General features: G+C 43.6%; 2 protein-coding genes and 7 non-coding genes across 11 annotated transcripts; 2 read left to right on the top strand and 7 right to left on the bottom strand.

Annotated features, from left to right (window-relative positions):
- Positions 1-2,852: 2,852 nt before the first annotated feature.
- Positions 2,853-18,406, top strand: eif3k (eukaryotic translation initiation factor 3, subunit K). 3 transcript variants are annotated; one of them, XM_030406714.1, is made up of 9 exons: positions 2,853-3,136; positions 3,994-4,092; positions 4,378-4,498; positions 4,657-4,734; positions 5,235-5,301; positions 5,469-5,546; positions 5,762-5,887; positions 7,144-7,210; positions 18,354-18,406. In XM_030406714.1, exons 1-8 carry the CDS (start codon positions 3,075-3,077, stop codon positions 7,173-7,175), a joined length of 663 nt encoding a protein of 220 aa, XP_030262574.1. In that variant the 5' UTR covers positions 2,853-3,074; the 3' UTR covers positions 7,176-7,210; positions 18,354-18,406. The 3 variants fall into 3 exon arrangements, with proteins under 3 accessions (XP_030262574.1, XP_030262583.1, XP_030262564.1); XM_030406723.1 differs by lacking the exon at positions 18,354-18,406 and having other exon boundaries at positions 4,660-4,734; positions 7,144-7,289; XM_030406704.1 differs by lacking the exon at positions 18,354-18,406 and having other exon boundaries at positions 7,144-7,289.
- LOC115574972 (calpain-9) lies at positions 8,827-26,440 on the top strand. Its single transcript, XM_030406693.1, has 20 exons — positions 8,827-9,111; positions 13,558-13,627; positions 13,916-14,034; positions 14,181-14,314; positions 14,998-15,169; positions 15,333-15,404; positions 16,743-16,834; positions 16,932-17,006; positions 17,237-17,397; positions 18,206-18,351; positions 18,450-18,658; positions 18,926-18,971; positions 19,693-19,767; positions 20,004-20,064; positions 20,850-20,914; positions 24,316-24,384; positions 24,470-24,548; positions 25,274-25,390; positions 25,612-25,670; positions 25,837-26,440. The coding sequence occupies exons 1-20, from the start codon at positions 8,863-8,865 to the stop codon at positions 25,861-25,863; spliced, it is 2,097 nt and encodes a 698-aa protein (XP_030262553.1). The 5' UTR covers positions 8,827-8,862; the 3' UTR covers positions 25,864-26,440.
- On the bottom strand, positions 19,320-19,392 carry trnak-uuu (transfer RNA lysine (anticodon UUU)). The gene has a single exon. It is a non-coding gene; the product is annotated as a tRNA-Lys (tRNA).
- On the bottom strand, positions 21,131-21,203 carry trnak-uuu (transfer RNA lysine (anticodon UUU)). The gene has a single exon. It is a non-coding gene; the product is annotated as a tRNA-Lys (tRNA).
- trnak-uuu (transfer RNA lysine (anticodon UUU)) lies at positions 21,635-21,707 on the bottom strand. The gene has a single exon. It is a non-coding gene; the product is annotated as a tRNA-Lys (tRNA).
- On the bottom strand, positions 22,092-22,164 carry trnak-uuu (transfer RNA lysine (anticodon UUU)). The gene has a single exon. It is a non-coding gene; the product is annotated as a tRNA-Lys (tRNA).
- Positions 22,650-22,722, bottom strand: trnak-uuu (transfer RNA lysine (anticodon UUU)). The gene has a single exon. It is a non-coding gene; the product is annotated as a tRNA-Lys (tRNA).
- trnak-uuu (transfer RNA lysine (anticodon UUU)) lies at positions 23,534-23,606 on the bottom strand. The gene has a single exon. It is a non-coding gene; the product is annotated as a tRNA-Lys (tRNA).
- On the bottom strand, positions 24,037-24,109 carry trnak-uuu (transfer RNA lysine (anticodon UUU)). Its single transcript has one exon. It is a non-coding gene; the product is annotated as a tRNA-Lys (tRNA).
- Positions 26,441-26,482: the final 42 nt, after the last annotated feature.

The raw sequence follows: 26,482 nt of genomic DNA, 5'->3' as shown, positions 1-26,482 counted from the left end.
ACATTTATCCTTCCTCTTCCCTCGGCGCTGTCTGAGGGCAGCCGGCCCACTCTGTCTGTTCTGGCTCGGGTTCTGAAACCCACACATGACAGACGACCACAAACAACTGCCTCATCCCCCCCTCGGCCGGAGAGAAAACACAGATGAGCTCGCTGATGACGATTTGGCACAAACCGTCTTTTATAACCAGGCGGCTAAAGTGTGAAACGCTCGTATGGAGACTGAGCGTCAGCTGCTTGCTCCGCTGACCTCAGACCTGCAGCTCAGGTGATCCGTCTGCAGGTGTGGCTGTGACGGACGGTGACCAACATGTCGGTGTCGGACTCTGAGCTGCAGCATCACAGACGCTGAACACGAGCCCCAAAACACTTTGAGTCACCGCAGAAGAAGCTGTAAAATGCCAATATTTTCTTTCTTTAACATCAGTTCAGTCGAGTGACGCTTCGAGCGTCTAGAGGAGCCGTTTCCACGTCACTGATGTGTGCGTGGAGTCAGCAGGAAGTCGGCTGACTCACAGAAGAAGGTTCAAACATGCACGCCACCGAACATCTTCCATAGAACATGAGGGCGCCATTTTGGAGCCAGCATTGTTTCAATATACCTATGTACTCTGACTCCTGCCCGATGCAAGCTGGGATAGCCCTCCATGTTATATAAGATTATGTAAAGTCATCTCATATTATGTGATAGTGGAACTACCGTTTGTTTTCATGATTAATTACTTCATATTTTTTGGGTTCTGGTTCTCCCAAAGTCCAAGATGATGCCTTTAGATTACTTTTGTTGTCCAATCAGCTTTCAAACACCCAATTTATACATGAAAAACAGCAAATATTCATGTTTGAGAAGTTGAACCCGGTGAATGTTTTATGTTTTTACTTAAATACATTTCTTGATTGTTGAGCAAGATTAATTTGTCGTCATTCAACCAAACGACATTGTTGTTAAAAACACCCAAATACATATGTGAGTAAAAGTAAAAGACATTATGTGAAAAGTTAAAATTGCCCAAACGATGCCTTTAGATTACTTTTGTTGTCCAATCAGCTGTCAAACACCCAATTTATATATGAAAAACAGCAAATATTCATGTTTGAGAAGTTTGACCCGATTAAGTTTTTATGTTTTTACTTAAATATATTTCTTGATTGTTGAGCAAGATTAATTTGTCGTCATTCAACCAAACGACATTGTTGTAAAAAACACCCAAATACATATTTGAGTAGAAGTGAAGACATTATGTGAAAAATTAAAATTGCCCAAACGAATACGACTCGAGGAAAAGTCTTAAAGTTTCTGTACGTAAAGTGACGATCAGGAACTTCATCATGATGAGGTCGTGTTAATGTTTCGCTCTGCACATGAAGCTTTATTGATCTGTGTTATGATCAGTTGCGTCATGTTGAGCTACCTTACACTACATTACGTTACGTTAATTACATGAATTAAGGTTTTTATTGCATTTTAATTTGAGGTTCAGAGGTGCTCTAGAATAACACCCTGATGGTTGATCTGAAGCTGCTCCTGACCTCTGACCTCCCCGATGACAATGTCATGACATTATGTTGAACTTTCAGAGGACTCAAAGCTCCAGGTGGAAGGTGATTTTGATGTTTTATTAATGTGGTTACACAGACCAGTGTGTGTGTGTGTGTGTGTGTGTGTGTGTGTGTGTGTTTGTGGTTGGTGGATGACTAAAAAAGACATCTGGCGACCCTGAGTTCACCTGTCAGCATGTCAGCATATACAAAGGTTATAAACCTGATAGAGTTTAATATAAAAAAAAATAACACATGGATGCAAATTCACATAAACTGTCACATTATTATAATACAACCAAATGTTTTAATGATAATATCTCTAAAGCATTTGGAAATATCTTACAACATAAATGATCTCACTTAGTTGCTGGACCAGCTGATCTGAGAACAGCGGCCTCAGAACAGCTGGACGTGTGATTTAATAAATAATTTAATAAAGCAAACTTACAGTGAGAAATCACTCAACTATTCAGAAATACTTAAACATTATAACATCATATATTCTATTTAATGTTTGTTGTAATGACTGTCATGGACTCATACTGACAGATTTAGCTTGACTGTCTAACACCTGGAGAGATATGGAGGTTTGCTAATGATGCTAATGTTGCTAATGTATTGGGAGACTGATGCTAATGAAGTGGAGAGTTCACTGCCCTCCAGTGGTGACTGTGAGGAACTGCAACATATATAATGTATTAGTACATTTGAAAATACAGTGAGCAAAATGACACAATAGCAAATTTAGAGTTATCATTTAATTATTGGTGTGTTTTGAAGTAGTCAGAATTCAAATTCAGACAGGAAGTAAGCAACTGAAGAAGTCTCTCTTGATGCTGAAGTGAGGATAACGATTAAGTGAGAATGATCCTGTCTGTAAATTCACTTTGTATATTTTTACTTTAAGTTGTTTGGAAGAATAAAAAGGAAGTTGTTTGGTTGTTTGTTTTAATTTGATAGTAGTGACCGGAAGTATATGTGTAGCTGCCGGTATTGACGCCAACTTTATTAATGTAATACGCTGCAGTTCCGCACTGTGGCCACAGGGGGGCAGTAACACTCCTGTTTAACACGTCAGGAAGACGTCAGTCCCTTATAAACCTGTGATTGGTGCGTGTCGCCCTCTCGCGGCCACGATGTGGAACGACTCCAATTTGATAGCATACTATTACTTCCGGTAAACACTTTCAAAATAAACCGACGCCAACGGAAAAAGGAAGTAATAAAAGCAACGGTCATGGAAGTATTGATTACTACGAGGTGTTATTTGACGGCTACGTGACAAATGAGGATATCTGATATTCTGCATTAGCAGTTATTTACGTTTTTGCCGTATAACAACATAGTTAACGGAGCTAAATCTCAGTTGGTCCGTCGGTTTTCTCTGTCCGTACACTTTCCGGTCGGCGTGTGCGTCGTTCTTTCCGCTCCGGCCCTTTTCTCCCTCCGCCCCGGTGCTTCTCTCCTCGGCGGCCCACGTGTGGATTTAATTCGGTTTTTCACCTCAAAAGATTCCCTAAAAGTTTGGACCAAATGTCGTCGCCTATCGAGCAGATGAGGACGAACGTGGGGAAGCTCCTGCGAGGAATCGACAGGTTCGGATGATCCGTTTAATGAACTGATGAGCTAACGGTAGCTTAGCCTGTTTGCTAATGTTTTAAGCTAAGCTAACGTTTGCTGCGTTCACTTAGTGGCGGTTAGCTTGTTCACAGAGGCTTTTCTGTGGGATTTACCAAGTTGTGTGTCTTGATAGACGATCTGTTGCCAGTGTGAGCAATTATTAACTATCACGAAGTAAACAAACGTCCAAATTTAACTCCTGACAGATGTTCAGAGCAGCTAACGTTAGCTATGACTGCTCGAGTTAGCTTTATTTCCTCTTGCAGGATCACATAATGAGAATTTCATGCTGCTGTGCTATAAAAACATCAACCTAACAAAGATATTATCGTCTTATGTTTATTAAAATCCATGAATTAACTCAGTAAAATGTTGTGTTCAGATCTGTTCAATGACAAAAGCTCGAACAAGTCAGTCCTGTTATGAATATAACAAAAGAAAATATTAGTTACGCAGGAATCTGCACCATCACTTGAGTCATTTATGATCCAGTGTTCATTTACTGAGCAGCTTTAGAATAAAGTGTAGTTGAGTGTCAGTTTCCTGCTCACAGCTGATTTAACACAGATGTTGACAGATGTTACCTGCTCAAGACAAGTGACGTGACGACAGCAGCTCACCTGGTCGACCTGAACAGTGAGACTTCCTGTAATAACGCAGTAATGAAGAGTTCTGTCAGGACTGCTGAATCATGGATTTTACTCTTATATTTACTCCTCACTTTTATCCTGAAATCTTCTGAATTGCAGGATAGCATCAGTACGTATCCATGACCCAGACACTCTGTAGCCGTCTACACTTGATTCATGAATTCTGATTTCCTCTCTCACAGGTACAACCCAGAAAACCTTGCGACGCTGGAGCGCTACGTGGAGACACAGGCCAGAGAGAACTCCTACGACCTGGAGGCCAACCTGGCCGTCCTGAAGCTGTGAGTTACCTCGTCTCTGTGGGGGAAGTTAATCAGGCGCGCACACAGAACCGCCTGGAGGTTCTGTTAAAAACTCTGTGTGGATGGTTAAAGGAGCCAACGCGGTGCCGGAACGTTCGGTCGTGACATTTTGTCGGCTGGGGGAATCATTTCTTCTCTGTGATTCATCTCGTCGGCCTTTTTAACTTGCCTGTTTATTTTAGTGTCTTTTACGTTAATGTACATGATGAAATGTTCGTGTCAGAACTCTCTGTACGTCTGACTGAATCTCTCTGGTGTCTGTAGGTACCAGTTCAACCCGGCCTACTTCCAGACTCAGGTGACGTCACAGATTCTGCTGAAGGCTCTGACCAACCTGCCGCACACCGACTTCACTCTGTGCAAGTGCATGATCGACCAGACTCACGTATCCTTTTGGTGCCGTCACAGTAAACATGTCCTCTTTTTGTCGTGGGGTTGTGTGTGTGCGTGTGTGTGTGTGTGTGTGGGTGATTAGCTCAGGGTGGGTGGGGGGGACGTGGGGTTCTGTCTTTGGATCGGGCCATTTCCTTGATTACAGTGTCGCAGCAAGAGGAGCGCCCCATCAGACAGATCCTGTACCTGGGGAACCTGCTGGAGACCTGCCACTTCCAGAGCTTCTGGGTACGACACACACACATTATACATTATACATTTATAATTAAAGAAATTTCATTGTAATGTAACAAAATGTAATGTTCACATGGATCCATTAAATACTTTAAAGTTTGTGAATTTCAAAAATCAAAAGTTCTAAGTCATTCAGAGTGTTTGTAGATTGTAGTTTTTTACTTCAGCATCAGTTCTGCTGTCTGACATCGACGCCTCTCTTTATTAATATTGTCTAATGATTCTCAGTGTGTTTGTGATCCTCACGTGTGTCTCAGTCTTTGTGTTGTTTGAGCTTGAAAAGTCCTTAAATTAGTTGACAAGTTGATAAGGCGCCTGAAACCTGATCACTGAGAAATGTAACTAGAAGAGACGTAAACAGCCGAGTTGTGTTTCATCACCGTCCTTTTCATCAGAAATCTTTCACTGTCTTCTTCTTTTCTAAACAAACAATGAAATGTGTTCATCATCTGATCCTTTCTTCTTCTTCTTCTTCTTCCTTCTCTTCCCGGCAGACGAGTCTGGAGGAGAACAGAGAGCTCATTGACGGCATCACTGGTTTCGAGGACTCTGTTCGCAAGTGTGAGTATCGTCCTGTGACTGACACAGCGAGGTTCTGACAGGAAACACAAAGTGGACAACGAGTTTAAGATGACAGGAAACAGTAACAGATGCAGACTGATGACATGATGAGTCGGTTTAAACATGATGAACATTGTGTTTTGTTTTTTTGTCCTCCTCCTCTTCAGTCATCTGTCACGTCGTGGGAATCACCTACCAGAACATCGAGCACCGGTTACTGGCTGAGATGCTGGGAGACCCGCTGGGTAAGAACTCTGAACCTGCCGGGTCACTCTGTGATTCCTTCAGACAATAAAATATCTCCATGATGTTCATGAAAACCCAATGTCAGCAGGGACAGAAACTCTGGAGGTTCCTCCTCTAGAACAGATTAACATTTGCAATATTATTTATTTAATACCCGACTGAAGCTGTTTATGTAAATGAAGCTTCCTCCTGTCGTCTGTCCGTGTTCGTGCAGACACGCAGGTGAAGGTCTGGATGAACAAGTTCGGCTGGACAGAGAACGATGAAGGACAGATCTTCATCTTCAACCAGGAGGAGAGCGTGAAGCCCAAGAACATCGTGGAGAAGATCGACTTTGAGAGTGAGTTCTGCTCAATAAGAGGAGACGAGAGCGAAAACACTGAAACACTGAAACACTGAGCCGTGATGAGCAGAGTTCTCACACTGAGCTTTATCAGTTTTATATTTAAAGATAATATTGAAAGTCTCTCGTCCTCATGTAAATGCTGCGTGTCAGTCTGATCTGTCAGCAGATAACTCACCTCATTTACATTTTAACCTGCAGCCGCTCTGTGTTCCGCTCACGATGGAACAGTTTGACTGATGACGTCAGAGACGAGTTCAGAAAAGTTTGAGATTGTGAAACAATGTGTGTGTGTTAATGTGACACTGATGACATCATCAAGTGTAAAACAAAACAAGCTGTCAGCAGCTTTAACCTGATGAAACACAGCAGGTGTCTCACAGGTAGAAACATAAAAACCACTGAGGGAAACATCACAGCTGCTATTTAAAAAAAAACATTATAAAAGTTTAAAATAATCCTAAAACAGTTGTTATTGAACTATATTATTATAATTCTACACAGAACCAAACTTTAGTTGAGATATTAATAAAACTGCTGGAGATTTTATGTGTTAAACGAAAGAGAAAATATTTCTGTTTATTGATTTGAATTCTGTAAAACGTTCGTCAACAACTTGTTACATGAAAACTTGTTGAAAATCGTCCCGAATGTTTATTTGATGTTCAGGACAAGTTTCAACCGGTCCAGTAAAGGTCCGACAGCCCCCGTTAGTTCAGTCAAACCAAATGTAATATCAAATAAAACATTTATATCCACAAAAACAGATTTTTATTTGGATCCTCATCAAACTACTCGATCATAAATACCTGCTTCTTCTTTCATAACGATCGACGCAGCGTTCCCTGAGACATTAAACTGTTAAAGAACGAGAGAAAGAACCTTTTATCCGGGTCCACACCAAAAGCTACTGGGTTCTGTTCTGTTCTGTTCTGTTCTTCCTCCATCAGAGTCTGATGAAGATCCGTTTGGTAGTTTTTGTTTAATCCTGCTGACAAACAAACAAACACATGGACACGATGGAGCTCGTGAGTCATTCACGAGGATCAGAAAACATTTACAAAGATTAACGACGATTACTATTAAATCCACGTCTCCCGCGTGTGGCTGAAGTGGACTAAAGAGATCAAACTCAGCTGGTTCTGATCCGCTCGTCTGTCTCAGTCGTGTTTCACATCGTCTGTTTGTTTCTGTGCTGAAAAGAGACGTGAAGTTTAATCTTTCTGTTTCTCTGCTTGTCTTTTTTCTCTCAGGTGTTTCCAGCATCATGGCGACATCTCAGTGATGCACACACACACACACACACACACACACACACACTTCAGTCGACGCAGATTCAAGCAGCTCATTTGTTGGTTTCATAATCACTTTTCTCAATAAAAGTAATTTATCATTTCCAGCCTGTGTTTGTTTTTCTTTCTGCTCCACCAACATTTCTTAAAATCTGTCTCCAGAGTTTGATCAGGAACGTTTCGCTCTTCTTCCCAAAAATCATTATTGGACTTCCTTGTTTTTTTCCCGGAGCTTTCAGGGTGTTGCCCATTAATTATTATTTAATGGGCAACACTTCAGATGGACATGAATCAGAGCTGAGTCATCGTGTCGGGTTGCTAAATGTTCGCTCTGTGTTTTCCTGTGTTGCATTAACGGTTTTAACGGTGATGTGAGGGAAGTTTCACAGGTTCACTTGTAGGATTGTGATTAAATGCAGTGGTGGACAGTAACGGAGTACATTTACTTGAGTACTGTACTTAAGTACACATCCAGAGGATTTGTACTTTACTTGAGTATTAGATTTCTTTGGTACTTATTACTCTTACTTGAATACATTTCCAAGACAAATATTTTTACTTTTACTCGAGTTAATTTCAAGGACGGCTGAAAAGTACTCGTTACTTTCAGCTCTGCTCTTTTTTTTCTTTTTTTTCTAAAATACTATCGGACACAAGCTGTGTTTGAACATCTGCATCTGCAACATCTGCTGTCCTCCTGTGATCCCATTCATTTTATCTGTTTTTATAGGTGTTTCTGCAGGCTTTATATAACATTGTGGTCCTAAAAGCAAGAACATCAGTGCAGGTGGTTTCAAAGAGTTCATTCTCAGAAACAAGAGTTAAAAGGTCCTTAAATTCATTTAGAATTATAGTAATTCATTGATGTGAAAAATAAGAAATTTACTCTTACGATTTTTTTTTTTTTTTAAATGAGCAAACGGAAAATGTTAATTTAAGAAGGGTAGGCAAAATAAGCTGATGCTTCAGCCTACACCTCTTCGGTCAAAGTGTATTGTATTGCTTGTTGTGTTTTTGTTTTGATTTGTTTTTGATTTATTTTGTTTTTGTTTTGTTTTGTTTTGTATTTATACTTTTATATTTGTCTGTTGTATTTGTTTTTTTCTTACTAGACCGAAATAAACACACTTAACTAAAACTAAAAACTTTTACTTAAAGTAAATTTAAAAACATGTACTTTTGGATACTTAAGTACCTTTAAAAGCAAGTACTTTTTTACTCTTACTCGTGTAACATGTCGACTGAGCTACTTTTACTTGTAACGGAGTACATTTTGACCAGTAGTATTTGTACTCTTACTCAAGTACTGGGGTCGAGTACTCTGTCCATCTCTGATTAAATGTGGATGAAATTAAAAAAAGGAAGATCCGGTTGTTGTCTCGTCTGCAGCGGGCTGATGGAGACGCTCTCTGGGTCCTGATCTCAGTCTGACAGACTCCAGGTGTGTTTGTGGTCAGAGCCCCGTCTGAAGTCTCTGGTCTCCTCTTCTCTGATAATTTGGGGGGTTTTTCTCCTCCATCCTCTGGCAGCAGGAGGCGGAGCTGCTCCACCCACACACCCGCACCTTCCGCCCAGGTGAGCGTGTGTTCACCTCTCCCAGAGGGCGTGGCCTGCGTGTACCTGCTCGGTAAAGTCAGGCGGGTCGGTGCAGCCGGTGCAGAAGCTGCAGCACAGCCCGACATGATCAAGTCTCTGAGCGTGTCCTCTGAAGGCTCCCTGCCGCCGCTGGAGGACGATGTGGACTCGGTGTGTTCCGACGAGCTGCTGGGCTCTCAGTCCCGCCGCTGGCTGGCCGAACTGATGACCGCCGACATGCCTCCGGAGAGCGGGGACGTGAACACGGTGGGTCGGGACGGACTGTTCGTGGACTATCACTTCCCTCTGGGGGAGCTGGAGATGAAGGCCGACGTCAAGTGGAAGAGACCGAAGGTAACGACGGAGTCTCTGAAAAGTAACGAGATTACAACGTAATCCAAGTATTTTAAATGCGAATAAGAGCATCACCTGTATGTATGATGATGCGTTCAGGTGCACACAGGGTTTTCATGTTCACCTGAGCTGCTGTTACGTGTTTAGTTCAAGTTCAGGTCTTTAAGAGTCTCTGTGTAGTTTAGGAGAATATTAATGTTTACAGTATTAATGAGGTAAAAACACAAACTAACAACAGTAAGTGAATAAACAAGCAATAAGGTCCAGAACACTGAGAGAAGCTGGACAGGTGGCAGGGTCCGCCACAGGTAAAACAAACGTGTGTTGTCAGTTTGTTGATTCAGTCATGACAACACACACAGAGAGTTTGATTAATTAGTTTGTTTTGGCAGTTTTTTCAGTATTTTATTGAACATGAACATCTTCTCGTTGGCAGAAGATTCTAATATATGTGACAAAATAATCCAAACTAAAAATAAAGCGTTCACTCTGTTCCACATATAATCATCTGTAAACCTGCAGTGCATCTGATTAAATATCCACAACGTGTCCGTTAAGATCAATAAAATACTGTTATAATACTTCAATAATATAATAATACATGAGAATACAGCTGAAGTTAACGGCTGTATCATCTGAACACAGGCTGAGACACTATGAGGCCCAGACAGGGTTATAAAAAACAAACTGTGGACTTTAAATTATAATGATTATAATAAATCTTGAAGAATATCTTGTGTAAAACGTTCAATATGTTGAGATTTAATAGTTTTAAAACCCACTGTGAGCTATTCTTTTCTCATAAATACATAACTAACCATTCGTGTATGAATACTGAAACATAAAGATAAGATATATCACACTAGATGAATGAGTCTCATGATAATCATGTGGTATTTAAGACGTTTTGTTGGTTAACCATTAATCTGAGTGTCAGGATGCGTTCGTCTACGATACATCAAGAAATCTAACTGAGGAAGAACGACTACTCTCCAAACTGCACGAAGCAAAAATGTTGTATTTATTCACTGGATTGTGGTTTCACGTACGTAATTAGACAAACTGAGATTGAGATTAAACAATGTTCAAAGAGTGCACAGAGTTTAGTGCCTCTTTAGTCTTTATGACAAAACATCTTCTGACTCCTGCTGGACGTTTGGGAAAGTTTGAGTGTCCTTGAAATGAAGTCGGATTGTTTTTATCTCAGCTGATCCTGAGTCAGTCTCAGTTTATTACTGAAGCCGACGAGACCATCAGACAGAAGACTGTTTCTGTAGTTATTGATCGATCGATTCTTTTTTAGACCATAAACTAACAAAATAACAGTGTGTAAGAAAACATGTGATTCTGATTCATGTTGTAAACAGAGCGGGAAGAAGAGTGAATATATGTAATCCAACCTGCTCTCCATTAATCTTTATCAATCAATCAATCAATCAATCAATCAAACATTATTAATAAGGCATCTTTCAGACAAATCAAAATTCAATTCAAGGTGCTTTACAAGCGAATGAAAAAAGAAAATGGGATAAAAACTGTTAAAATAATGAAGATAAAGAATAAAAGATCAAAACGAGCCCTAAAAATTATAACAGACATGAAATTAAATGTGATTAAAAAAGTTTATAACATATAAAATAATATTTAAAATGACAGTAATAATAAAAAGTGCTGAGACATTCGATCGCTCTCTGTGTTTGTCGTGCTGGCTGCACATTTCATCGACACGCTGAGACGTTATACAAGAGTTATTAGTTGCTATGACGACCCTGAAACACCTGTAATGATGATATCACGGGTTCGACACCGACGCTGTGACATCACACCGTGCTTCTCATGAAATCAGACTTACTGTCATGTAGAACCTGAAGCTACCTGAGCTTCTGATCTGGGGACAGTTAGTGAGTTCACCACGTTCATCACGTGGACATGATAAAGACGAAGGCCTGATAAGATAAAACCTGCTGCTGTATTGATACCGGACTCTGTTGAGTCATCAGGTGGAAACATCGCAATAAAATTCAACTTTACGAGCTCGAGTTTATTGCCGAGCTGTCAGAGTGAAACAACTTTATTTTCACTTTCCTCTGAGAGCAGACGGAGAGACAGTGATCGTCCTCAGTGATCGGACCTGATACGTTTATCACAGAAAGTATTTAATTTATAAACTGTTTTGAAGAACACGTACTTTCTGATCAGGGTCACAATTCTTCCACATTTCTCACAGTTTATGAAAAAAGTCCCACTTCAGCCGCTGGAGTGAAATATTCTGCATCGCTTACTGAGGAATTCAAAGTGAAAATTAAGATAATTTGACCTGTTTTTGTTATTTTCATCGTTAACCAGGAAGCAGGAAACAGTCCTTCAATCAATTTTTTTTCAGAACCTCACTCACTGCCCCTGAGTCCAGGTGTGTCAGGACCAGTTCTCTGCAGAGTCCTCGCTGTCAGAGGAGGTATGCAGCTTTCTAAAACCCTCTCACAGGTGGACGGCTTTAATCTTTATGGTATTTGCTTCTTGTTGAGACAGCAGGATGGCCGAGGGCGCTGAAGAACAGCCGTGTTTGAAGAGCGATGGTTGGGTCAGTGTTACACAGAGGACGGAGTCAGAACGTTGGTTTCTGTATGTTCTGGTGTAGTTCTGTTCGCTGCTCATACATTGGATCGCTCTCTTTCTGTGCTGGTCGTTCATGAAGCAGATTTTCTCTCCTGGTGATGTTTCATCAACACACTGACATCAAACCAGGACACACACCCGGAGAAAACACAGTGTTGTCAAGCCTCAGGCTTATTGTTGCGTTGTAGTTGTGGTTTGATACACATGGATCCGCAGGCGGTCCAGCCCGAGGACACACACTGATCCAGTTAGACTTGTCCTGCAGCTCTCTGTCTCCATAATGAAATATTATCTGCTCTCTCCTGTTTCATGTCGTCTTGACAAATCAAAATCCCACAGAACGTACGACTGAGTGAACTTCCTCACAGATGATACAAGAACTTTTGTTTCAGCCTCACAGTGTCGACACATTTTGTAATAAGACCAAAGCACCTGAAGTAGGTCAGCCATTATCTGATCTGCAGTAAGTGTGAGGCATCGCAGTGTAACTCCAGCGTTCAGTCTGTCATCGAGGGAACCAGAAGAACATGTTCCAGATATTAGCAGAGACTCAATATCGGAATATGAACCTGTAAAGTTTTTACACTGACAACATGAGCTCAGTGATGACGGAGCAGGTTAGGTGACAGTCGCCCCCCACTCGTGGCCCAATTGTTGAAAAACGCCTGCTAAAGTGCCCTCCTAGGAGCCAAAACGTGCGCTCAAGTGCCTTCTTGGGAACCAAAAAAGCGTGCTAAAGTGCCCTCATGGGAGCCAAAACGTGCGCTCAAGTGCCTTCTTGGGAACCAAAAAAGCGTGCTAAAGTGCCCTCATGGGAGCCAAAACACATTAAACTGCCCTTTTGGCTGGTTAAAACATGATAAAGTGCCCTCTTGGGAGCCAAAACTCACGCTAAAGTTCCCTCATGGGAGCCAAAACACATTAAACTGCCCTTTTGGCTGGTTAAAACATGATAAAGTGCCCTCTTGGGAGCAAAAACACACGCTAAAGTGCCCTCATGGGAGCCAAAACCTGCGCTAAAGTGCCTTCTTGGGAGCCAAAACACACGCTAAAGAGCCCTCATGGGAGCCAAAACACATTAAACTGCCCTTTTGGCTGGTTAAAACATGATAAAGTGCCCTCTTGGGAGCCAAAACACACGCTAAAGTGCCCTCATGGGAGCCAAAACCTGTGCTAAAGTGCCTTCTTGGGAGCCAAAAAAGCATGCTAAAGTGCCCTCTTGGTTGGCAAAACACACCCCCTTGGCTGGTTAAAACATGATAAAGTGCCCTCTTGGGAGCCAGAACGCGCTAAAGTGCCCTCTTGGGAGCCAAAACACATGCTAAAGTGCCCTCTTGGGAGTCAGAACACACTAAAGTGTCCTCTTGGGAGCCAAAACACACGCTAAAGTGCCCTCTTGGGAGCCAAAACACACGCTAAAGTGCCCTTCCTGTTCACTTCCTGTTGAAAACGTTCAGAAAACGAGCTCGGCGAGGTGCCGAGGGGGCGGAGGGACTTCTAGGTGAGAGGGAGGATTTTATAGTTGGTATTCGAGGTATTTCAGAGCAATTAATTATACAGCCACAGAAAAACGATGGTTATGACTTGTAGTTTATGGTTTTTGGCCTGGGCGGCGGAGAACTCCCTCACAGGATGTCTGCCAAGTTTCTGCCACATCGCTCTGATAGCTGATCATTAATTATCAGCAGCCGCTCCCTCCTGCAGGCTGCTGTTCAAACACACAGAGTGCTGTTTGACTTGTCGTCGCTCTCTCTCATCTTTTTCTCTCTCCTTTCCTTTTCTTTTTCCTTTTGTTAAACCAATTCTCCCCCTCCCCCCTTCTGTCTGCAGGAGCTCTGCCAGTCACCTCAGTTCGTAGTAAATGGAGCGACGCGTCTGGACGTCCGCCAGGGAAAACTCAGTGAGTGGACGACTACTGTAGTTTCACACAACACCAAACAGAAGAGAGACATTCTGCACACGAACTCTTCAGTGCTTAATGAGTAAAAACACCACACCACAATATATCTGAGGAGCTGGTTTCACCTGGAGTCAGACCGCCACAGACACAAACTAACAAACTGATAAGTGGTGTTTGTGCAAAATGATATCTGCATGAAAAGGAGCCTTTAAAATGAAACCAGGGTGTATTACTTTAATGGTTTATGACACGCAGTTGAAATGCTTCTTGAACTCTGTGTGTCCTCAGACGACTGCTGGTTGCTCTCCGCCATCGCGTCTCTCTCGATGCATCGCTCGCTGCTGATGAAGGTCATGCCTCAAGGACAGAGCTTCCAGGACGGATACAACGGCTGCTTCGTCTTCAGGGTAAATACCTGAGCGATCCCCGACACGTTGCAGGCTGACACGCAAATATCATTATCTTTCACGATCACAGTCACGAGAAGCTGGTGTTTAAGTGTTTAAAATGAAGAAGGAATTTAAACTTCCTGCTTCTGCCTGTCTGTCTGTAGTTCTGGCAGTACGGCCAGTGGGAGGAGGTGAGGATAGACGACTTGTTGCCGACTCAGAACAACGAGCTGATCTACCTCAGCTCCCCGGAACGCCACGAGTTCTGGAGCTCCCTGCTGGAGAAGGCCTACGCCAAGTGAGTGCATCCCGTCAGCAGAGCAGACGTCAGCCCTTTGCACACAGAGGTCGAACAACACAAGCACAACGTCGACCAGCAGCAGTGTGTGATTGTTTTTAGCATGCCGGGTTCCTGCGAGCGAAGCAGGCGTGACAGAAATGATGGAAAAGAAGTTTTACACGAGCTGCAGGCAGTGATCTCTGAACAGCAGCATCACACGGCAGAAGCATTTATAATCTCATGTTGTAACGAGCTCCAGGACCTCGTTGTCTCCCCAGTTTGTGTTGCTCTTCTTCTTCATCTTCTTCTTCTTTAATTTGTGTAAATCCCTTTCACACAGGTGTAGATTAAAGTTCGAGTCTGTCTTCACACCTTTTAAACAAAGCGGTGAAGCAGAATAACATCACAACACTCTCACCGCTGACAGGCTGTAGTCTCTCCTCCTGCAGATGATTCACAAATTATGTTTGCAAAAAGTCCATATTCAGTAGCTTTTTAAAAAAAAAATGTTGTTTCATTCAGTTCCAGGTGACACTACAGGAACGTGTTTAACCAGAAATGACACATACTTGTCGAAAGGTTTTCCCGGACGTTTATAGAGAAATTTGAAAAATGTGCAGAAGTGCTGATTTCTAAAGTCTCTCTGCTCCTTTTACCTTTCTGCCTGAACTGAGTCTGTTCCCTGTGTGTGTCTGTCCCAGGCTGAAAGGAGGCTACAGAGCTCTGGACATGGGCCTCCCTCATGAGGCCATGGTGGATATGACGGGAGGGGTGGCCGAGGTTCTGAACATCAGTTTGCTGCCCAGAGACCTGCCGGCCTTCCTCAAGGACCTGCTGTCTAAAGGAGCGCTCATCAACTGTGCCAACTGTCAGGTACATCACAAGAGATCGACTTGTTAGGTCTAGTTTTAATCTCTGGACCTGGTGGGAAACACAAAGCAGAGCATGTTCCCAGTGTTTACCTGTCAGTGCGATGAGTCACATGAGTGTAATTCGCCTCCTGTCCTGACTGTGGGTGGATGATTTCTCCCTGCAGGGTCTGCTGGAACAAAGGAATGAACTCGGGATCATGTACAGACACGCTTACGCTCTGACTGCAGTGGAGAAGGTAAACATCCCTCGACAAGGACGTTCACAAAATGCACCGCAGCATTTCTGTTTTGTGGAGCTGATCCTCCACATGGATCCGGGTCTAGAATAAGTTCTGGGGACATTTCTCCCGCTCCAGAAAGTCTGTGCTTTGAGTGTGAGACTTCTGAAAAGTACAGGAACCTTTGGTGCTCGTAGCTGAATGTTACTGATTAAATTGACCTAAACAAACTAAAATAATCAAACAACGACCAGCTGTAGTATTTATACTGAACTTATAAAAACAATCTTAGTAGCAGCATGTTTGATATAAATGTGTTATCCAGCCGGACTTGTGCACTATCCTCTGAGTGTTGGACTTGAGCATGAAGCTGCAATAAAACACGCACATAACCGAGTTTAAAGGGATATTCCGGTGTAAATTTAATCCATGGTCTAACACACCGTGAAACTGTGTTAGACTCCCTCTCGAGAGATCAAGTTAGCAGACCGCTAATTTACAGAGTTTTATCAACCTCAGAATCGACCGCACGACAACAATACACTGCAGTAAATGGATCCAAATATAAACCGCCACCAAAAAGCCACAAATAATGCTCAGAACAGCACCAAACTTCAGCAACAGTACAAATAGGGTCTCAGCACATAGTCCGGGGCATCTAACCTCCGCTAGCTTAGCTGGATTTCTATTGTGAAGCTAAAAACAGATTTCAACTCTCCTCCATCAGCTTCCGGGTCGGGGAAGTCCCGACGCGACGATTACCGAGTGTGGTTAGAAATGCTCAATTCTGTTCTTTTCCCTGTCCGCTCTCGATAATAACTGTTATAAACTGGCAGGTAAGACACATATGAACTTTGATTGCTTTTCCATGGAGTCATAATCACACATTTTCATCCATGAGCCGCGGAACTCTACTGCACTCGGTAATCGACTCGTCGGGACTTCCCGTCAACAGGAAGCTGCTGCAGAAGAGTGGTAAATTTAGTCAGCTTTTCAGTAGAAATCCAGCTAAGCTAGCGGAGGTTAGATGCCCCGGACTATGTGCTGAGACCCTATTTGTACTGTTGCTGAAGTTACTGAGCATTATTTGTGGCTTTTTGGTGGCGGTTTATATTTGGATCCATTTACTGCAGTGTATTGTTGTCGTGCGGTCGTTTCTGAGGTTGATAAAACTCCGTAAATTAGCGGTCTGCTAACTTGATCTCTCGAGAGGGAGTCTAACACAGTTTTAATCGTGATTTAGACCATGGGTCTAACTTACACCGGAATATCCCTTTAAATGGAGGATGTACAGACCATCAGGGCCGGCTCGCTCTCCTCACCTGTGTCCTGTCTTTCTTCTTCTTCCTCCTCCAGGTGAGGACGCATTACGGCACCGAGGACTTGGTGCGACTCCTCAACCCCTGGGGCGGCACGGAGTGGGAGGGTCCCTGGAGCGACCGGACTGGGTCAGAACTCACACACAGGAGCCGAATTAAACTAATGATTTTATAGATTAACTGCCTGAAACTTTGCTAATCTCTGTCTCTGTCTCTGTGTGTTCAGTAAAGAGTGGAACGCAGTGAGCGCTGAGGAGCAGAAGAGACTGGACCGGGTCAGACGGGAGGACGGGGAGTTCTGGTGAGTTGTGCATCACCGCTGACTGACTCTAAATGTTTGCCTTCTGCAAACACGAGCCAGAAACACTCTGACATGTGGGTTTGAACCACAACAGGAACCACAAGGCAAACACGTCGTAACTAATCCTTCACATGACGTGTTCGCAACACTGCTGAAGGAAAATAAACATGTGACTAGTTTCAACAATCAGACCTCGTCTTTGTCAGCTGACCAGCGTCTCTCTCCGTCAGGATGTCGGTGTCAGACTTCCGGCAGAACTTTGAGACGATGGAGGTTTGTCACATGACCAACGCTCTGAGCGAACCGGGCTCCACTATGAGGCCGTGGTCCTGCAAGATGCATCATGGGAACTGGGTGCCGTTTGTCACAGCGGGAGGCGCTCCCCAAGGAGGTGAGAGACGTTTAAAGATCATGGTGAAAAATGTTGATTGTCATGTTTTCATTGGAGTGAGAAGCCATTTTTCTCCAGTCTGCTTCCACCTCAACAATCCTCTTTCTTTGAGAGGCTTTTAATGTGAAAAATCTGCAGGAAGTTTCACAGAAGAAGGTTTAATGAACAGCAGCTCTGACTGAACTCAGCACTCAGCACAGACTCTGGTTCTCTGTCCTCTTCTTCTTCTCCTCGCTGTATCGTTACGTTCATAAAGTAAAGTACATCTCCCCTCCTGCTGCAGTCAGCAGTCAACACCACAGAACAGAAACACCTGACAGTGAAAGTCACCTCCGCTGTGTAAACACACGGCAGCTCCGGCCGTCTGTGTTACAGAACCGGTTTTATTTGAATATGTCTGCTTGTGTTTGCCTTGTAGATTAAGGTGAAAGTACTGGAGTTAAAATAATCCTCTTCAGTTTTTCAAACCTTCCTGCTGACGTCGAGATCTGTTTGTCAGAGATCCGTTTATTAGGATAATGTCTGTCTGTCCAATAAATATGAAATAAATAGATAAATAGTGAATGGCTCCCTCTGTGTTTAATCACAGAGGTGCAGCAGTTATAATGACAAACTTTAAATGTGTAATCTGAAGCAGGTTTTGTTACTTTTTCACTAAATATATATTTTGACTTTCTCTATTTTTGCACCTGCACCTCAAAGTCCACCACTACATGTTTATGCTGACCAGTTAGTGAGAGATGAGTGTGTGTGTGTGTGTGTGTGTGTGTGTGTCTGACTGTGTGTGTGTGTGTGTGTGTGTGTCCAGGTCTGTTCTGGCAGAACCCTCAGTTCTACTTCGTCCTGTCGGAGGCGGACAGCAACGAGAGGAGCTGCTCCTTCGTTCTGGCTCTGATGCAGAAACACCAGAGACGCAGAGGCACCAACCTGTCTATAGCTCTTTATATATACCCGGTACACACACACACACACACACACACACACACACACACACACACACACACACAAAGATACACCTGTTGAGGTATTATAACTTTGTTCCATCTCTCCAGGCTCCTCAGGAGAATACTCACCTGTCACCTGAGGACCTGAGCAGGCGCCGCCCGGTCCGCTGCAGCCCCCAGTACTCGTCACGTCGGGAGGTCGTCCTCCGCAGCTCGCTCCCACCGGGTCGTTACATCGTCATCCCCTCCACCTACAAGGCCAACGAGCAGGGGCAGTTCCTCCTCCGGGTGCTGACGGAGCAGGGCAGCACCATCACGTGAGTCACGGATCAGCCAGATGTGGGACAGAGTTCACGTTGTTGTTGTTGTTTTCACACCACTGGAGTGCAACGAGAGGAAGAGGCAAAAAGACAAACTCTCTTATCCAGCCAAAGTTGAATATTGAGCGCCCTCGTGTGTCCGTAAAGAATAGTTTGTTTCATGATCATTTCCACCTTAAAAATAAATCTTTAGTTTCTTTAGATGAGAAACCTTTGAGAGAATAAATACAATCATTTTAATTTGTTTTCATGCTTTTCTTCCAGTCCAGCCGACAAACCGGCGCCACAAGACATCTCCTCGGCCACAGAGGTAGGAGAGGAAATCAGCCAAACAAATAAATGATTGATGGGTGCAAATTAAATCAATCAGTGTTTGAAATAAAGTCGGAAGGTGACCTCGACTGAACAGCTCAGTTCAGGTTTCAAGCTCTGATTGTAAGCAGAGTTTACTGACCTGAAACAGGTTTACGTGTCTGCACATAAAGAAATTTCACTTTGAGAAACAGCTGTGATGTGCAGACAGCTCCAGATGTTTTCCTGCCTCAACACACCTGGTTTAGGAGACCAGCTCATCATAAAGCTCTGCTAATCAGGGAATGACGCATCACACCGACAGACAGGTTGTTGCTGTTTGTTTGAAGCATTTTAAAACTCCTCTCGCCTGAACAGGGACTTGAACCCTGGACCCTCAGATTAAAAGTCTGATGCTCTACCGACTGAGCTATCCAGGCTCTGAGTGCAAGACTTTACATATTAAAATCTTGGACTCACGTTGACAAAATGCATTTAGAAAACTCACGTTCATGTATAAAATGTAGGACAGCCACAGCCTCGATGAACAGAGTCTATGTCGGTTCTCTTGTCTCTCGATTAAAGAGAGTGCGCTTGTGTTTTGGGTCACAGGAAACAAATGAGTGCGTTGGTTTCCTCTGCTGCCCTAGTTTCCTCTGAAGTCTCCTGAGGTGGATGTGAGTGTGAACATACAGATGAAACGTTCAGCAGTCATTCGTCTGTGTCTTTTCTTCCCGCAGCTCTCTTTTCCTCACCAGGCCGCCCTCCCGTCTCCCAAAGCCACCAAAGAACTGTTCAAGAAGCACTGCAACAAGGTGAGACTGGATCCTGCACATGCAGACCAGACATGAACTAACACCTGCCAGATAGGTGTGAACGTGTAACCCTCCACACCGTCACAATCACAAGAACGCGATTAAACTGTATCACTGAGCTCTAACAGCAAAGACTGGTTCAGGCCGCAGACTGTCAGCAGCTCCGCTTGTGTCTTGACTGTCTGAATCTGTGTTTTTAACCGAGCCGGACCTTTTTCTCTGCCTTGTGTCATCAGAATGGGTTCTGCAGACCGGTTCACCTCCACAGCCTGCTGACTGAGGCCATCCAGGCAGGAGGTCAGTGACGTCCGTCTGCTCTCTGCTGGGGCGGATTTATCGACTTGTTCGGTCTTGTTTTCTTTCAGCAGTAAGAAGAAAGAACAGTTAACTCCTTTAGTGATTAGAGAACAAGTCACGACAGACTCCATGCCAAGAAAAATAACGTGTGGATTTAACTTCAGTGGTTGTCTCTGTGTGGTTGTTGTTTCAGGATTCGTGTGGAATCATGTTCATCTGTAGCTTCTCCAAACTGAAGCTGAGAGCCAGAGCTGATTGATTTGTTTCTCAGGCTACATCTGGCTCGTAAAAAAGGCTCAAACTTTAGTTAGTAATTGAATGAATCAGCCAAACGTCACTTCTGCAGGAGGTGGTGACAGAACTGCAGGAAGGAGGATGTGAAGTGTAACGTCAGTGTAGACAAGACAAAGAGAGGACGCTTGTGTTTTTCTGATTAATTAGTGTGACGACTGCATCAGTGCTGCCAGATATCACCAGAGAAACAGACGACCAGGACGACCCAAAACAAGCGTCCTGGTTCTGTTAGTACAGACATACACTGCTGGGTTTTTCACCAAAACCAGTTTGGCTTCAGCCTCTTAGGTTGGTTGCAGGGATCCACACCCTCCTCTCCTGACAGTCTGCAGTGCATTAACACGACAATGTCAGCCGTCAGGACTCAGCCTGTCTTCACATCCACGCTGCAGCTATTCAAACAGAAACAGTCTCAGGTGTCACCACAGGTTCACAGCTGCTGTGTGCATGTTAAAGAAATGTCCGCTGATGATTTAACTTGTTGTTTTCAGTGTTGGCCGGCAGTGAGAGGTACCTGGTTCTGGAGCACTGCAAGAGCATGGTGGTCCTCATGGATGTATCCTTGACAAGTATAACAGAGAGACGACCCAAACACAAGTGAATGAACTGAAGCTGGAAATGTGTTTGCCCCTCGTCTTAAACTGTGTATCTGAATATCTTCACCTTGGAATGAGGTGAGGAAATACCTGTGTATGAGCGGACTGAGACCCAACGTACAAATGTTGCATGTACTTAGTCGTCTCTGTGGGCTCGATGTTCTTTAAAACTTCCTTGCCTGAACAGGGACTTGAACCCTGGACCCTCAGATTAAAAGTCTGATGCTCTACCGACTGAGCTATCCAGGCTCTGAGGAGACAAATATCTCCTTCAGACTGAATTCCAACCAACAACACTGTTGGTTCTGTTCTGATTCTTCTTACGTCATGATTTCTGCTGCCCAGGCCCGCGACAGTGACGATCTACGCCATGTGATGTCGCCATTTTCTCTTTCTTTCTTCTTTTCTGGGTGCAAAGAATCTTGGGAGGCCACGAAAGATAGTAGAGCCAAAAGGCTGCATTTAGAGGAGCCTTCGAGCGGCGTTGTGACATAATCGGCCTTCAAATGCTCCTCTGAAGGATGCAGACCCTGAACTGAGACACAGCAATCATGAATCAACTGCAAAGAGTGAAGACAGGCAGTTTGTGTATCATTCAGTAGTATCTGGGATCAGGACACAGCAGGTAACGATGCAGTTATCTGTCTAAACTTCTTGCTTGAACTGTTTTAAAACTTCCTCGCCTGAACAGGGACTTGAACCCTGGACCCTCAGATTAAAAGTCTGATGCTCTACCGACTGAGCTATCCAGGCTCTGAGGAGAGAAACATCTCCTTCAGAATGAATTCCAACCAACAACACTGTTGGTTCTGTTCTGATTCTTCTTACGTCATGATTTCTGCTGCCCAGGCCTGCGACAGTGACGATCTTTCTTTCTTCTTTTGTGGGTGCAAAGAATCTTGGGAGGCCACGAAAGATAGTAGCACCAAAAAGCTGCATTTAGAGGAGCCTTTGAATTGGGACAGCCTTCGAGCGGCGTTGTGACATAATTGGCTTTCAAATGCTCCTCCAAAGGATGCAGACCCTGAATTGAGACACAGCATGTATATCATACAGTAGTCTCTGGGATCAGGACACAGCAGGTAACGATGTAGTTACGAGTTTTTTCTTCATCCTTGAACCCTTTTAAAACTTCCTTGCCTGAACAGGGACTTGAACCCTGGACCCTCAGATTAAAAGTCTGATGCTCTACCGACTGAGCTATCCAGGCTCTGAGGAGACAAATATCTCCTTCAGACTGAATTCCAAGCAACAACACTGGCTGGTATCAGCCTTTTTGTTTGTTGGTTTGGTTCTGATTCTAAGCAGGTTTCTTGTGTGTAGTGTGTTCACATCGCTCGCAAAGAATCTTGGGATATGTGAGGCCACGAAGGATCGTAGCGGTGCATCCTGCAAAAACAGGAGCATCTGGAGGAGCCTTCAGACTGGGACAGCCTTTGCGTGGCGTTGTGACATAATTGGCCTTCAAACGCTCCTCTGAAGGATGCAGACCCTGAATTGAGACACATCATGTGTGAATCAACTGCAAAGAGTGAAGACAGGCAGATTGTGATACCTGCACTCTGTATATCATTCAGTAGTCTGTTGGATCAGGACACAGCAGGTAACGATGTAGCTGTTGGTTTTAACTTCTTGCTTGAACCATTTCAACTTACTTTGTTGTCTCTGTGGGCTTGATGTTCTCTAAAACTTCCTCGCCTGAACAGGGACTTGAACCCTGGACCCTCAGATTAAAAGTCTGATGCTCTACCGACTGAGCTATCCAGGCTCTGAGGAGACAAATATCTCCTTCAGATTGAATTCCAACCAACAACACTGTTGGTTCTGTTCTGATTCTTCTTACATCATGATTTCTGCCGCCCAGGCCCGCGACAGTGACGATCTACGCCATGCGATGTCGCCATTTTCTCTCTTTCTTTCTTCTTTTCTGGGTGCAAAGAATCTTGGGAGGCCACGAAAGATAGTAGTGGTGCGTCCTCCAAAAAGCTGCATTTAGAGGAGCCTTCAGACTGGGACAGCCTTTGAGCGGCGTTATAACATAATTGGCCTTCAAATGCTCCTCTGAAGGATGCAGACTCCGAATTGAGACACAGCATGTACATCATACAGTAGTCTGTTGAATCAGGACACAGCAGGTAACGATGTAGTTACGAGTTTTTTCTTCATCCAACAACACTGGCTGGTATCAGCCTTTCTGTGTGTTGGTTTGGTTCTGATTCTAAGCAGGTTTCTTGTGTGTAGTGTGTTCACATCGCTCGCAAAGAATCTTGGGATATGTGAGGCCACGAATGATCGTAGTGGTGCATCCTGCAAAAACAGGAGCATCTGGAGGAGCCTTCAGACTGGGACAGGCTTTGCGTGGCGTTGTGACATAATTGGCCTTCAAAAGCTCCTCTGAAGGATGCAGACCCTGAATTGAGACACATCATGTGTGAATCAACTGCAAAGAGAGTGAAGACAGGCAGATTGTGATACCTGCACTCTGTATATCATTCAGTAGTCTCTGGGATCAGGACACAGCAGGTAATGATGTGGTTTTCTGTTTAAACTTCATGCTTGAGGCATTTCAAAACTTCTCTCGCCTGAACAGGGACTTGAACCCTGGACCCTCAGATTAAAAGTCTGATGCTCTACCATCTGAGCTATCCAGGCTCTGAGGAGACAAAGATCTCCTTCAGATTCAATTCCAAGCAACATCTCTGTCTGGTATCAGCCTTTCTGTGTGTTTGCTTCACTCTTTTAAGATTGACCGTATTTTCGTTTTTGGGTCCACGCTCACGACAGTGACGATCTACACCACGTGATGTCACCATTTTCTCCTGGTATATGTGAGGCCATGAAGGATCGTAGCTGTACATCCTCAAAAAACAGGGAAAAGAGGGAGCCTTCAGACTGGGACAGGCTTTGCGTGGTGTTGTGACATAATATTGTGATATTTGTGATACCTGCACTCATCATCATTCAGTAGTCTGTTGGATCAGGACACAGCAGGTATGATGTAGTTGTTGGTTTTAACTTCATGCTTGAACCATTTCAACTTACTTTGTTGTCTCTGTGGGCTCGATGTTCTCTAAAACTTCCTCGCCTGAACAGGGACTTGAACCCTGGACCCTCAGATTAAAAGTCTGATGCTCTACCGTCTGAGCTATCCAGGCTCTGAGGAGAGAAACATCTCCTTCAGATTGAATTCCAACCAACATCTCTGGTATCAGCCTTTCTGTGTGTACATGAAGGAGAGTTTATCACAGCACTATTGTATCTGATTGTTAGTTTTGCCTTTCACTGATTCTTAAGCTCTGCATGTTTGTCAGCTGACTCTTTACTTTGAGCTTAATTTCTTTGACCTCAGTGTTTCATCCAGACTCAAGGCAACGCTCAGCTCAACTGGCTCGAGTTCCAGAGCCTGTGGGACAGGATCCGGAGGTGGACGGTGAGACGACACGGCTTCAGCCACACCACTCCTCTGTCGCTCTGACGTCTCGTGCTCATCATGTTTTCTGCTCACATCTCCTCAGGATATCTTCCTGGTGTTTGACAAGAACAAAACTCATCACCTGGAGTATGAAGAGGTGGCCCCCGCTCTGAAGGCAGCAGGTAGGACCGAACATTTACTGCCAAGACCAGCAGGGGGAGCCAGAGCGCCTCTGCTGCTCAGTCGCAGGGCAGAAGCCACTTGTTAAATGTGCTCATGACATTAAATTAACTATATATAATTAATGTCTTTAATGATAAAACCCTTTAGTCAGTTTAGTAGCTCAACACGTTTGTTTAGATTCAAAGTAAATTTATAGAAAATCTCATTACAGTAAGATTAAACCTGATATGGAGCTCAGACGTGCACTTTATTTTGAAATGCTGGACGCTTTAATCAGAGCTGCACAAAAACACACATGTTAAATATGTGAGATCACTAATTGTTGAGTATTTTTCATGGAGAGCGACACTTTGAGAAGGAAGTCAGTTAATTAAGGGAACTTTGGATCCTGATATTATTTTGCATCCTAATAAAACAATATGATGTTGCTCGTGTTTTAGTTTTTTTGTTAAATGCTGTCGTGTGAACTTCGTCCTCTCAGGCCATAAAAATCACGACTATCATTTGGTTCACCTCTAATAAGTCACTTAATAACAACACATTTTGAATGAGTGACGTTTTACTTTATTCAAGTTAATTTTTAAACTGCTTCTTTGTACTTTTAGTCGGGGAAATGTTCATCCGGAGAGTTGGTGTTTGTCTCACAGGAGAAATCTCTGAATCTGCTGAATGAGGCGATTTTGTTCTGACCCGGGTTGGATCGTCTTCTGTGTCTCTGCTTCAGGCATCAGTGTGGACGACTTGTTGATGCAGCTGGTTGGACTGAGATACACGGAGCCCGACCTGACCATCAGTTATCCGGGCTTCCTGTACCTGCTGATGAAACTGGACAGCATGATCCGTAAGGGAGGGAGACGGGGAAGGAGGGAGGGGGGTGAGGTTGAGGTGATGGAGGTAAAATATGGGTGGAGACAGGAGAAGAAGAGGAAGAAGAAGAGAGGTGGAGGAGAGGAGGAGATGTTGTAGGATGAAGACAACATTTCCTGAATTTTACTAACACAGGCCGGACAATAAAAAAAGCCATTATTTGTCGTTTCACTTTGTTTTTATCCTCTTTTGCAGACAAATTTCAAGCGTACGACATGGTGGGAAGTGGAGCTATAACTGTGAGCTACAGACAGGTGAGAACATAGAAACGGTTTATATAGATCTGCAACAACATCCACGTCCTCCTCTTTATCTGCTGCAGTAATAGAAACACAATCAGAGGTAACAGGCAAACGTGACACTGAAGTATATTTATGTTGACGTTCCACTAAATGTTTTCTGTCGTCTGATTGGTTCCAGTGGCTCCGTATGACCATGTACAACTGAGCTGACCTGATCTACTGACACTGATTCTTCGGGATCCGCTCCTCTGATTGTCGTGCATGATTTTAATGTGCAGCGTTTATTTCATGTTTAATTTGCTTTTGGTTTGAAACATTCAGATTTTACGTCACACATTTCTTCATCTTGTGGTCAAACAGTAACAGCGGAAACATCTTTAAGATCTTTCTTCAGTCGTGGAAAACATCCGGGGTCAAAGGTCAAAGTCCTTTGAGTTAACGTGAAGTTAATGATTCACTCTGTTGGCGACACACCTGTGACATCACCTGTGACATCACCTGTCAGCCTAAATAAGTCCGACTACCTGTAACTTTGTAACCACAGTTAGTTTGGAAGATTTATAACGCATAAATAAATCAAATCAATTAAAGAAAATAATGTGAAATACAATAAACTGACAAAGCAAATGAATCTATAATGTATAAATGTGTTTTAAGGTCTGTTAGTTGTTGTATGGTTCAGTTTCAGTCATCATCTGGTCAATGATCCCTGTATCCTGCAGGACAGACGCTGATGACGGACATGATTGTATAAAAGTGTATATAAAGTTGTTTTGAACGGATTTCCTCAGTTTGTTTCTTCATTTGGATTTTTAATATGAGAA

Source organism: Sparus aurata, chromosome 2 (genome assembly GCF_900880675.1).
Source record: "Sparus aurata chromosome 2, fSpaAur1.1, whole genome shotgun sequence".
NCBI classification, from domain to species: Eukaryota; Metazoa; Chordata; class Actinopteri; order Spariformes; family Sparidae; genus Sparus; species Sparus aurata.
Note: the sequence above shows the minus strand (reverse complement) of the source record. Positions and strands in the feature narration are given on the sequence as shown.